The sequence below is a fragment of the Salvelinus fontinalis genome, chromosome 37 (genome assembly GCF_029448725.1).
Source record: "Salvelinus fontinalis isolate EN_2023a chromosome 37, ASM2944872v1, whole genome shotgun sequence".
NCBI lineage: Eukaryota > Metazoa > Chordata > Actinopteri > Salmoniformes > Salmonidae > Salvelinus > Salvelinus fontinalis.
In genome coordinates, this window is record NC_074701.1 from 8251419 (window position 1) to 8263718 (window position 12300).

Sequence of the window (12300 nt, forward strand, 5' to 3'; positions counted from 1 at the left end):
GGTGCAATCAAATAGCTTGCTAATCTGGCACAATTTTATGATTATTTTCATTAATCCAGTGGGTATTTGTTTTGAAAACTCTACCATCACATGTGCGCTACAAAAACACAGCTAAAAAAAGGCTTCTTGTTAGGTGCACACTTCAATTAAAAGGTGTGTACACCCAAAAATCTGAACAGAATTTGGGAAAGAACAAAATGGAATCAGGCAAAAAAATATAACTGATTTTATAGGGCCCTACTTAATGATAATTTTACATAATTTTACCTTAAAGGTGCAGTCAAACGTGTTTTGCCTGTGTTTGATATATATTTCCACACTATGAAGTTGGAATAATATTGTGAAAATTATGATAGCCCTTTTAGTGTAAGCGCTGTTTGAAACGACTGCCTGAATTTCCAGCTTGTTTTGGTGGGATGGAGTTTTTGCCTGCCCAGTAAATGAGTTAATAGACTAATAAGAAATCATTCTAAACCTCTGCCAATAACAGCTAGATTTCAGTTTCCCCTCCCCACTCAGACCACTCCCAGACAGTCCTAGCAAAATTCTTCCTTGAGAAATTGCTCTTTGTTAAGAATTTTAAACCTTTATTTAACTAGGCAAGTCAGTGAATAACAAATTCTTATTTACAATGACGGCCTACCCCGGCCAAACCCTAACCTGGACGACGCTGGGCCAATTGTGTGTGGCCCTATGGGACTCCCCATCATGTAGTGACGCCTCTATCACTGAGATACAGTGGGTTAGACCGCTGCGCCACTTGGGAGCCCAGTAAGAAGCTATTTTTGTTTGTTCTCAATTAAAATGGTTGAAAATAATCACAGTAAGGTACTTAATTGTTACCCAGAAAGGATTTGATATTGAGATAAAAACAGCTGCATTGGACCTTTTTAAGATGTGTGTGTATATAGCCCTTTTATTTAAAAATGTAACCTTGAATTTATTTGTCAAGATAATGTGGGCTATTTACTTCATTATTCTGTTTGAATAAAATACATAATTTGAACAAGCATCATTGTGGCATTTCATATCTTAAATAAATAAGACTTTAATCTCAAGAGAAGACAGGTTAAAGGTTTAATGTTCTCTTACTTAGAAAATAGTCCTGATCATATAGACCTAGACGATATCCAAAACAATTAACTATTTGTATTTATTATGGATCCCCATTAGCTGCTGCCAAGGCAGCTTCCTGGGGTCCAGCAAAATTTAAGGCAGTTTATACAATAGATTGAATTCATACATTCTCAGTCATTTAAATTGTAAAATCATGTCTTACACAATACCACAACAAATATTTCCAATCTGGGACATAAACTCGATAAAGTATTCAATAACTGGTGTATTTCAGATGGAATCAAAGCATTAGTAGGTACCAGAGGCTGCTAAAAACATAGCTCCTTCCACAATGCTGTTTAAACTGAGTACTTGTGGAAAACGCTGATGCAAGCAACTTCATTGGCTAATTTCTCTAAACAGGGGAACAGCACCAAATTCACAGAGAATACGTTATAAAAGAAGAAGCAATACTCCAAGCAGCAGCGTCATACTCCTTGTCAAAGCTGATAGTATACTGGTTGTTGGAGTGGGATTGGCGTGGGCTGTGCGTGGTTCGTAGGTGCTTTTTGACAATTTTATTAGATTCCTCATGTCTTACTCATTGTTAGGAAGAATTATGGTCCAAATCAGATTCATTGACTATATGAATCCTATCAATTTAAGTTGACAATTTGGGCGCAATCAAATAGCTTAATTTCTCAGATCAAATTATATTTCAACAAAATAATGTTTCAGGAATGCTTATCTTATCTGTTTCTAACTACAGAAACGATTTCAGTACAATCTAAATTGGTGGGTTTCGAAATCCTCTTTCTTGTGCTTTTTGAGGTGGAATGACTCAGGAGGCTGAGAGAGCGGTTAAGAAGAGCGAGAGGGACGGGAAGGGAGTGAGAAAGGACAGGAGAGGGACAGGGGGAAAGAAAGGAGGAAAGGAGAGAGAGAGAGGAAGGGAAGTGTGTAGAGAGAAAAGCGTAATAAACTGAGCCGATGCCTTGACTTAATTAGTGTGGCTGGTCTCAGCAGGCCAGCAAAGAGCAGCAGTCTCCCAGCCTTAGTGACAGGACCAGGACCAAATGAAGATGGATTCCGGTCCTCTCCCTCTCACACCTTTCCTAGGGAACCCACTCCACTAATTGTCTGTATCAATCTTCATTTGCTGTGTGACGACTCTGCCACTAACTGCCCTCTCGCTCTATGCAGCTAGTCTATTAAAAATACACGTGTCCTGGCTGGTCTAGTGGTAATCCCGCAGCCTCCGGCACACGTCTATTGTGCCGGCATAGGTTTGAATCCGGCCTACTGCCCTTTGACACAGCCTCTATTTTTCCACACTATCACCTTTTCTCTCTATCTGTTCAAAAATGTCAGAAAAGACAATGTAAATATATATATATATATATATATATTTTTAAAAAATTCAACTGCCTTAGATTGCCCTCCTTAAAACGGCTTAAGAATTCCCTATGCTAACTGATAGTGATTACACCAATTACTCACACATCCCTTTGGGTTTTAAAGAGCAAGGTTCGGGCCGCAAATGTTTAGTGGTCTTGTTTCAGCATGGGACATCTCTGCTGCTCAGATGCACATAAGGGTCTGGGCCCATATTCATAAAGCGTCTCATAGAAGGTGTGCTGATCTACGATCAGTTTAATGAAATTAGAGGTGGGACCTGATCCTCGATCGGCAGGCCTACTCTGAGACACTTTGTGTTATGGGCCCAAGTGTTGTAGGGGGAGAGATCCAGATGGGGCTGGTTGGGCCTTGGGGCGATTGCTGAGGGAGATTTTGCTGAGTCAATACAAGAGTGTGTAGAGGGGGGGTGCGGGGCTGTAGTGACTGTTATGTGACAGTAGCACCTGCTCCCCTGTAGGAAGAGGAAGAGGAAAGGGAGAGGATGAGAGTAGTGATGACTGTTTTTTCTTTTTACAGGAGGTGGAGGCGGCTGCGGCTGAGAGAGAGGGAGGAGAAGAGGGAGAGAGGAGAGGAGGAGAGTGACCAGAGTGACGCTGAGTTTGATGAAGGATTCAAAGTGCCGGGATTCCTCTGGAATAAACTCTTCAAGTAAGTAACAAACAAAGTAACAGCTTTTCCCAATTGTCACTGTATTTTGTAATGTTTCTGACTAATGTTTATGTTGATACCTGTTGAATATGAACTCTGATCGTGTAAATGATCATATACATAAAGTATGACTATAATAAGCCGTGTGTGTGTGGACCAGTTTATAAAAAAAATACATTCAGTTTTAGATTGGTTTTATCATCACCACAGAACATCATTGTAAGTATAAGTGAAGCGTATTGAACTCAAAGCAGGCAGATTGTTTTGGACTGTGTTCAGTTGAGTAACTGAGTCTGAGTTGAGTAAAAAAGTACTCAAGTAGAAAGTGAGCAAAGTGGCTCACAGCTGATCAGTCTCTACACTTCCGGTCTCTTTATCTGGAATGGTTACTGATCATGACCTAACGATTCATTTACCACTACACACACTGTGCTCTTTGTGTTTTGGCAGGGGTGGATTTTTGACAGACAGGGATGTTTGTGTGTGTGTATATTAACAGCTGTGTGCGCGCGTATGTGTCTTTGTCTCTTTCTGTGTGTGTGTTCCAGGTACCAGCAGACAGGTGTGAGGTGGCTGTGGGAGCTACACTGCCAGCAGGCAGGGGGAATCCTGGGGGATGAGATGGGTCTGGGTAAAACCATCCAAGTCATCGCATTCCTGGCTGGCCTCAGCTACAGCAAACTACGCACACGAGGGTCCAACTACAGGTACACATGGACACACAGGCATGCACACACATACACCAAGTCTTTCAAATACTTTGAGCATTTGCTCTAGCCTGCCTAGAAGGCCAGGTGGGTGGGGTCTGCATTATTTGAACTTTTATATTAGTTCCATTGCAACAGGCAAGCTCAATTAGGCATAGATCAAGTATTTGGACCCTAGAGATAGATGGAGATCACTCCTTGGAAATAACACATTTTTGCATGGACATTGCCATTGAGGACTTTTTAAAAGTAGTCAACTGGGTGGAACTTCCTATGGGTTAATGAAGGATCACACAATTCCATCCAGCTCATCAGCAGCGATCAGCCAAAGAATTATACTTGTGAGCAAACATTACATTACTGCAGGTGGGTTAAATTGCCAACCTTGGCTTTATACCTGTTCAAACAACAGACTCCAGGTGGCAGTATGCACCCTTTCAGTTTGTTTACCGATTCGGTAGAAGAAGAAAATTAACTACTTTATAATGGAGATGGCCTCAATTGTGCTGCTCATGCCCACAGACGCCATAATGGGACAGTTACAAAGATTTGTCGTCTAAGTCTATGATTTGGACCCAGGTCTGACGCTCGCACGAACACACACAAACTCTAGCCGTTATGGTGTGTTCAGACTGGGAGTCTGTGTAGTAATGAATATTTCATTAGGGTGATTTGTGCTGTAGAGTTTTAGTCTGAATTATTAAACATGTTTCAATTATTAGACTCCTCTCATTCTCTACTGCAGACACCAAAGGAAACGCGGACATGACACAGTGTGTGTGTGTGTGTGTGTGTGTGTGTGTGTGTGTGTGTGTGTGTGTGTGTGTGTGTGTGTGTGTGTGTGTGTGTGTGTGTGTGTGTGTGTGTGTGTGTGTGTGTGTGTGTGTGTGTGATTCTTAGTGGACGTGGTCACGGGGGCAGAGGGGGCCAATTAAACGTGAACCACATTAAAGCACGTTGAAGGCGGGGCCCACTGGTTCCGCACACACACACACATCGGAGGGATTGAACCTCTCTGATGGTCAATACTCTGTCTGCTGTGAACGTCCACAAATTGATTGTTTGCAAACTCAATTATGCCTCTATCAATGGTTTCCACCAAGCAGAGGTTCATGGCAGTTAGGGCTGTGACGATAATTTAATAACCGTGTCGTTGACGGTTATGGATAAAGAACGTCATAAACGAAATAACCGTCAAAACCGTTGAAATGGGCCTACATTCATTTTCGGATTTAAAAAAAATCGTATTAACTTTATTGTCGTGTAGCTAAACTTGACCAAGTAATGTTTACTACTGACTATAATCAATTGTTTTGCTAACTTAGTCTATCCATTAAACTTTCTACATCCTCTTTTTAACTGTCCTTTTGATGCTCAACTAGCTGTAGAGCGCTATAGGCTGTGACACTTCAGTAAAAAGTGTTTTGATGCTCAACTAGCTGTAGAGCGCTATAGGCTGTGACACTTCAGTAAAAAGTGTTTTGATGCTCAACTAGCTGTAGAGCGCTATAGGCTGTGACACTTCAGTAAAAAGTGTTTTGATGCTCAACTAGCTGTAGAGCGCTATAGGCTGTGACACTTCAGTAAAAAGTGTTTTGATGCTCAACTAGCTGCAGAGCGCTATAGGCTGTGACACTTCAGTAAAAAGTGTTTTGATGCTCAACTAGCTGTAGAGCGCTATAGGCTGTGACACTTCAGTAAAAAGTGTTTTGATGCTCAACTAGCTGTAAAGCGCTATAGGCTGTGACACTTCAGTAAAAAGTGTTTTGATGCTCAACTAGCTGTAAAGCGCTATAGGCTGTGACACTTCAGTAAAAAGTGTTTTGATGCTCAACTAGCTGTAGAGCGCTATAGGCTGTGACACTTCAGTAAAAAGTGTTTTGATGCTCAACTAGCTGTAAAGCGCTATAGGCTGTGACACTTCAGTGAAAAGTGTTTTGATGCTCAACTAGCTGTAGAGCGCTATAGGCTGTGACACTTCAGTAAAAAGTGTTTTGATGCTCAACTAGCTGTAAAGCGCTATAGGCTGTGACACTTCAGTAAAAAGTGTTTTGATGCTCAACTAGCTGTAAAGCGCTATAGGCTGTGACACTTCAGTAAAAAGTGTTTTGATGCTCAACTAGCTGTAAAGCGCTATAGGCTGTGACACTTCAGTAAAAAGTGTTTTGATGCTCAACTAGCTGTAAAGCGCTATAGGCTGTGACACTTCAGTAAAAAGTGTTTTGATGCTCAACTAGCTGTAGAGCGCTATAGGCTGTGACACTTCAGTAAAAAGTGTTTTGATGCTCAACTAGCTGTAAAGCGCTATAGGCTGTGACACTTCAGTGAAAAGTGTTTTGATGCTCAACTAGCTGTAGAGCGCTATAGGCTGTGACACTTCAGTAAAAAGTGTTTTGATGCTCAACTAGCTGTAAAGCGCTATAGGCTGTGACACTTCAGTAAAAAGTGTTTTGATGCTCAACTAGCTGTAAAGCGCTATAGGCTGTGACACTTCAGTAAAAAGTGTTTTGATGCTCAACTAGCTGTAAAGCGCTATAGGCTGTGACACTTCAGTAAAAAGTGTTTTGATGCTCAACTAGCTGTAAAGCGCTATAGGCTGTGACACTTCAGTAAAAAGTGTTTTGATGCTCAACTAGCTGTAAAGCGCTATAGGCTGTGACACTTCAGTAAAAAGTGTTTTGATGTGTCGACTTTCTTTTTACACAATGCACGTTTTCATTGCTTGCTAGTAAATAAATAAATGCATCTTTTTTTTTTTTTAGCAGTCGACAAGGTTGTTCTGGCTCTGAGGCCTATAATGCGGTAATGTTGTGTCAAATGGACAATGTGTCAATCCTCATATCGGCCCGGTCCTGACCAACATACCGCCCTATGCGAGTTAAATAAAATTGCCGCCCTCTTATCCCCGCAAAGTGGAATAGTAGCCTAGACTATACAGTGTTGGCCCGCAAAGCACTTTTATGAATGCCCATGTTGTAGCCTACCATTTGTAAAACAGGCAATTTAATGATAAACCCTGTTATTAATTTATAGTTCTCATTCTCTGAGTGGAAATGTTTTTTGCAGAGTTCACAACCTGCTACATTTATGAAAAACACGTTTTGGTTTATTTCATAGCATAATTGACATGATCCATGTAAGCAATGAGCGCGTGTCTTGTTTCTCTTTCCTGGTAATTTTGACGCAGCGTTGCGCGCCTGAGCACACACACAAGTACCAGGCCTGCAAATGCAAATGTAGGAAAGTGCCCATTTGGGGATGTCTGATTTCTGATTGTGTTCACTCACCACCACTAATAAGCTGGGCATCTGTCATTTTTTTATTCACCTCACACAGTAAGTCAACGGAGTCATTTTTTTTTTTTTTTTTTTTTATTATTATTTTTTTTTTTACATCCATTCACACTGAACAAAAATATAAACGTGACATGTGAAGTGTTGGTCTCATGTTTCATGAGCTGAAATAAAAGATCCCATACATTTTTCATACGCACAAAAAGCTTATTTCAATCAAATCTGGGGAACAAATTTGTTTATCCCTGTTAGTGAGCATTTCTCTTTTGCCAAGATAATCCATCCACCTGACAGGTGTGGCATATCAAGAATCTGATTCAACAGTATAATCATTACACAGGTGCACCCTGTTCTGGAGACAATAAAAGGTCACTCTAATATGTGCAGTTTTGTCACACAACATAATGCCACAGATGTCCACCAGAGCTGTTGCCAGATCATTTAATGTTAATTTCTCTACCATAAGCCACCTCCGTTGTTTTAGAGAATTTGGCAGTATGTCCAACTGGCCTCACAACCGCAGACCAAGTGTAACCACGCCAGCCCAGGACCTTCCCATCCGGCTTCTTCACCTGCGTGATCATCTGAGACCAGCCACCCTGATGAAACTGTGGGTTTGCACAGCCAAATCATTTTTGCCCAAACTGTCAGAAACCATCTCAGAGAAGCTCATCTGCGTGCTCGTCATTTTGACCTGACTGCAGTTTGACGTCGTAACTGAATTCAATTGGCAAATTCTCACCTTCGATGGCCACTGGCATGCTGGAGGAGTGTGATTTTCACGAATGAATCCCGGTTTCAACTGTACAGGGCAGATGGCAGACCATTCATCTGCCGCCATCACCTCATGTTTCAGCATGTTCATGCACGGCCCCATGCTGCAAGGATCTGTGCACAATTACTGGAAGCTGAAAATGTCCCAGTTCTTCCATGGCCTGCATACTCGCCAGGCATGTCACCCATTGAGCATGTTTGGGATGCTCTGGATCGATGTGTACGACAGCGTGTTCCAGGTCCCACCAATATCCAGCAACTTCGCACAACCATTAAATAAGAGTGGGACAACATTCCACAGGCCGCAATCAACAGCCTGATCAACTCTATGCGAAGGAGATGTGTCACGCTGCAGATACTGACTGGTTTTCTCATCCACGTCCCTACCTAAAAAAATTATAATTAAAGGTATCTATGACCAACATATGCGTATTCCCAGTCATGTAAAATCCATAGATTAGGGCCTAATAATTTTTATTTCAATTGACTGATTTGCTTATGAACTGTAATTTAGTTTTTTTTTTAAATGAAATAGTTGAATGTTGGGTTTTATATTTTTGCTTAGTGTATATTCCGCACAGTATTTGAAAAATATTTCCAACACTCTCCCCCTCGATAATCGGCATCGCTGATAAATAGGCTATGGACATGTTGCACGTATTTCTTTCTATTTTGATGGTTGTCAATTACATCTTCATACTATAGCTTGTGGCATTGATTGACCAGTGCTTTTATGGGGGGGGTGTCTCTTTAAGAATCAAATGCTCCTGTCATGATTTAATCTTGGATCTTTCATTGAGCCAATGACTGCAACAGCAGGGTTTGTGACATTATGTGAATATTTTGGGAAAATTAGAAAACCCATCGGATTTCATTTGAATGGTTTTGTGCGTGAAAATAGGATCTGTGTTGCTTTTTTTTTTTTTTTATTACAGGAAAGTCAACTGATAGGCATACACTACCGGTCAAAAGTTTTGGAACACCTACTCATTCAAGTTTTTTAAAGTAATTTTTTTACTCATGACAGCTTTGCACACTCTTAGCATTCTCTTAACCATCTTCATGAGGTAGTCACCTGGAATGCATTTCAATTAACAGGCGTGCCTTCTTAAAAGTTAATTTGTGTAATTTCTTTCCTCAATGTGGGTGGCAGGTAGCCTAGTGGTTAGAGCATTGGGCCAGTAACCAAAAGGTTACTAGATCGAATCCCCGAGCTGACGAGGTAAAAATCTGTCGTTCTGTCCCTGAACAAGGCATTTAACCCACTGTTCCTAGGCCGTCATTGTCAATAAGAATTTGTTCTTAACTGACTTGCCTAGTTAAATAAAGATTAAATAAAATGTGTTTGAGCCAGTCAGTTGTTGTGACAAGGTAGGGGGGTATACAGAAGATAGACCTATTTGGTCAAATGCCAAGTCCATATTATGGCAAGAACAGCTCAAATAAGCAAAGAGAAACTACAGTCCATCATTACTATAAGACGCAAAAACCATGTGTAGCTCTATGATGAAACTGGCTCTCATGACGACCGCCACAGGAATGGAAGCCCCAGAGTTACCTCTGCTGCAGAGGATAGGTTCATGAGTTACCAGCCTCAGAAATTGTAGCCCAAATAAATGCTTCACAGAGTTCAAGTAACAGACACATCTCAACATCAACTGTTCAGATGAGAATGTGAATCAGGCCTTCATGGTCAAATTGCTGCAAAGAAACCACTACTAAAGGACACCAAGAAGAAGAAGAGATTTGCTTGGGCCAAGAAACACAAGCAATGGACATTAGACCGGTGGAGATTTTTGGTTCCAACCGCCGTGTCTTTGTGAGACGCGGTGTGAGTGAACGGATGATCTGCATTTTAGTTTTTCCCACCGTGAAGCATGGAGGAGGAGGTGTTATGGTGTGGGGGTGCTTTGCTGAAGACACTGAATTATTTAGAAATCAAGGCACACTTAACCAGAATGTCTACCACAGCATTCTGCAGTAAATACGCCATCCCATCTGGTTTGGGCTTAGTGGGACTATCATTTGTTTTTCAACAGGACAATGACCCAACACACCCTCCAGGCTGTGTAAGGGCTATTTGACCAAGAAGGAGAGTGATGGATGCTGCATCAGATGACCTGGCCTCCACAATCCCCCGACATCAACCAAAGTGAGATGGTTTTGGATGAGTTGGACCGCGGAGTGACGTAAAAGTAGCCAACAAGTACTCAGCATATGTGGGAACTCCTTGAAGACTGTTGGAAAAGCATTCCAGGTGAAGCTGGTTGAGAGAATGCCAAGAGTGTGCAAAGCTGTCAAGGCAAAGGATGGCTATTTGAAGAATCTCAAATGTAAAATACATTTTGATTTGTTTACCACTTTTTTTGAGGGGGTTACTACATTATTTAATGTGTTATTTGATAGTTTTGATGTCTTCACTATTATTCTACAATGTAGAAAATAATAAAATAAAGAAAAACCCTTGAATGAGTAGGTGTTTCAAAACTTTTGACCAGTAGTATATAGTTGACGTCAGAAGTTAACATACACTTAGGTTGGATTCATTAAAACTTGTTTTTCAACCACTCCACAAATTTCTTGTTAACAACTATAGTTTTGGCAAGTCGGTTGGGACATCTTTGTGCATGACACAAATAATTTTTCCAACAATTGTTTACAGACAGATTATTTCACTTATACTGTAAAACAATTCCAGTGGGTCAGAAGTTTACATACACTAAGTTGACTGTGCCTTTAAACAGTTTGGAAAATTCCAGAAAATGTCATGGCTTTAGAAGCTTCTAATAGGCTAATTGACATAATATGAGTCAATTGGAGGTGTACCTGTGGATGTATTTCAAGGCCTACCTTCAAACTCAGTGCCTCTTTGATTGACATCATGGGAAAATCAAAAGAAATCAATAGACCTCCACAAGTCTGGTTCATCCTTGGGAGCAGTTTCCAAATGCCTGAAGGTACCACGCTCATCTGTACAAGCAATAGCACAAGTATAAACACCATAAAAAAGCCAGACTATGGTTTGCAACTGCACATGGGGACAAAGATCGTACTTTTTGGAGAAATGTCCTCTGGTCTGATAAAACAAAAATAAAACGTTTTGGCCATAATGACCATCGTTATGTTTGGAGGAAAAATAGGGAGGCTTATCACACCATCCCAACTGTGAAGCATGGGGCTGGCAGCATCATATTGTGGGGGTGCTTTGGCGCAGGAGGGACTGGTGCACTTCACAAAATAGATGGCATCATGAGGGAGGAAAATTATGTGGATATATTGAAGCAACATCTCAAGACATCAGTCAGGAAGTTAAAGCTTGGTTGCAAATGGGTCCTCCAAATGGACAATGACCCCAAGCATACTTCCAAAGTTGTGGCACAATGGCTTAAGGACAACAAAGTCAGGGTATTGGAGTGGGCATCACAAAGCCCTAACCTCAATCCTATAGAAAATTTGTGGGCAGAGCTGAAAAAGCGAGTGAGAGAAAGGAGGCCTACAAACCTGACTCAGTTACACCAGCTCTGTCAGGAGGAATGGGCCAAAATGTACCCAACTTATTGTGGGAAGCTTGTGGAAGGCTACCTGAAACGTTTGACCCAAGTTAAACAATTTAAAGGCAATGCTACCATATACTAATTGAGTGTATGTAAACTTCTGACCCACTGGGAATGTGATGAAAGAAATACAAGCTGAAATGAATCATTCTCTCTACTATTATTCTGACATTTCCCATTCTTAAAATAAAGTGGTGATCCTAACTGACCTAAGACAGGGAATTTATACTAGGATTAAATGTCAGGAATTGTGAAAATCTGAGTTTAAATGTATTTAGCTAAGGTGTATGTAAACTTCTGACTTCAACTGTATATCTTTCTTTTGACTCCGTTTAATGTTGTGTCAATATGCAACAGATCCTCCATCCTGGCTTTTCTGTATTTGTAATAACCTGAATAATAAGAATAAAATGCCATGATAATAGGGAAGTGTTAATTGCTTGTTTCAAATGGGTTTTATTAAGCTGCATGTCCATGTAACAAGTGTACGAACCTGAACGGTTATGTCGGTGACCGTGTACGTTGGCCTGGCCAACTACCGTAACCTCATTTTCCAAGACTGTCACAGCCCTAATTTGGCTATTTATGTCGGTATAAACCCGGTGTGAATGAACCATAACATGCCAGCAGCCTGACAAACACAAACCCCGAACTTTACCTGATCCTATATATGTGTGCGTGTGTGTGTGTGTATTCCAGGTACCAAGGACTAGGTCCTACAGTGATAGTGTGTCCAGCTACAGTCATGCACCAGTGGGTCAGCGAGTTTCACACCTGGTGGCCCCCATTCAGAGTGGCTGTCCTACACGACACGGGATCCTTCACCCAAACAAAGGTAGGGGGGGGGGG

At 41.2% G+C, this 12300-nt stretch overlaps 1 protein-coding gene across 1 annotated transcript in view; it reads left to right on the plus strand.

Moving 5' to 3' along the window:
- The window catches only part of ercc6 (excision repair cross-complementation group 6), a 53961-nt gene that overhangs the window by 19731 nt on the left and 21930 nt on the right, over positions 1-12300 (plus strand). The window contains exons 9-11 of the mRNA XM_055901810.1: positions 2992-3123; positions 3672-3830; positions 12151-12286. Of these exons, the coding sequence (XP_055757785.1) occupies positions 2992-3123; positions 3672-3830; positions 12151-12286 (427 nt within the window). The remainder of the gene's footprint in view (positions 1-2991; positions 3124-3671; positions 3831-12150; positions 12287-12300) is intronic.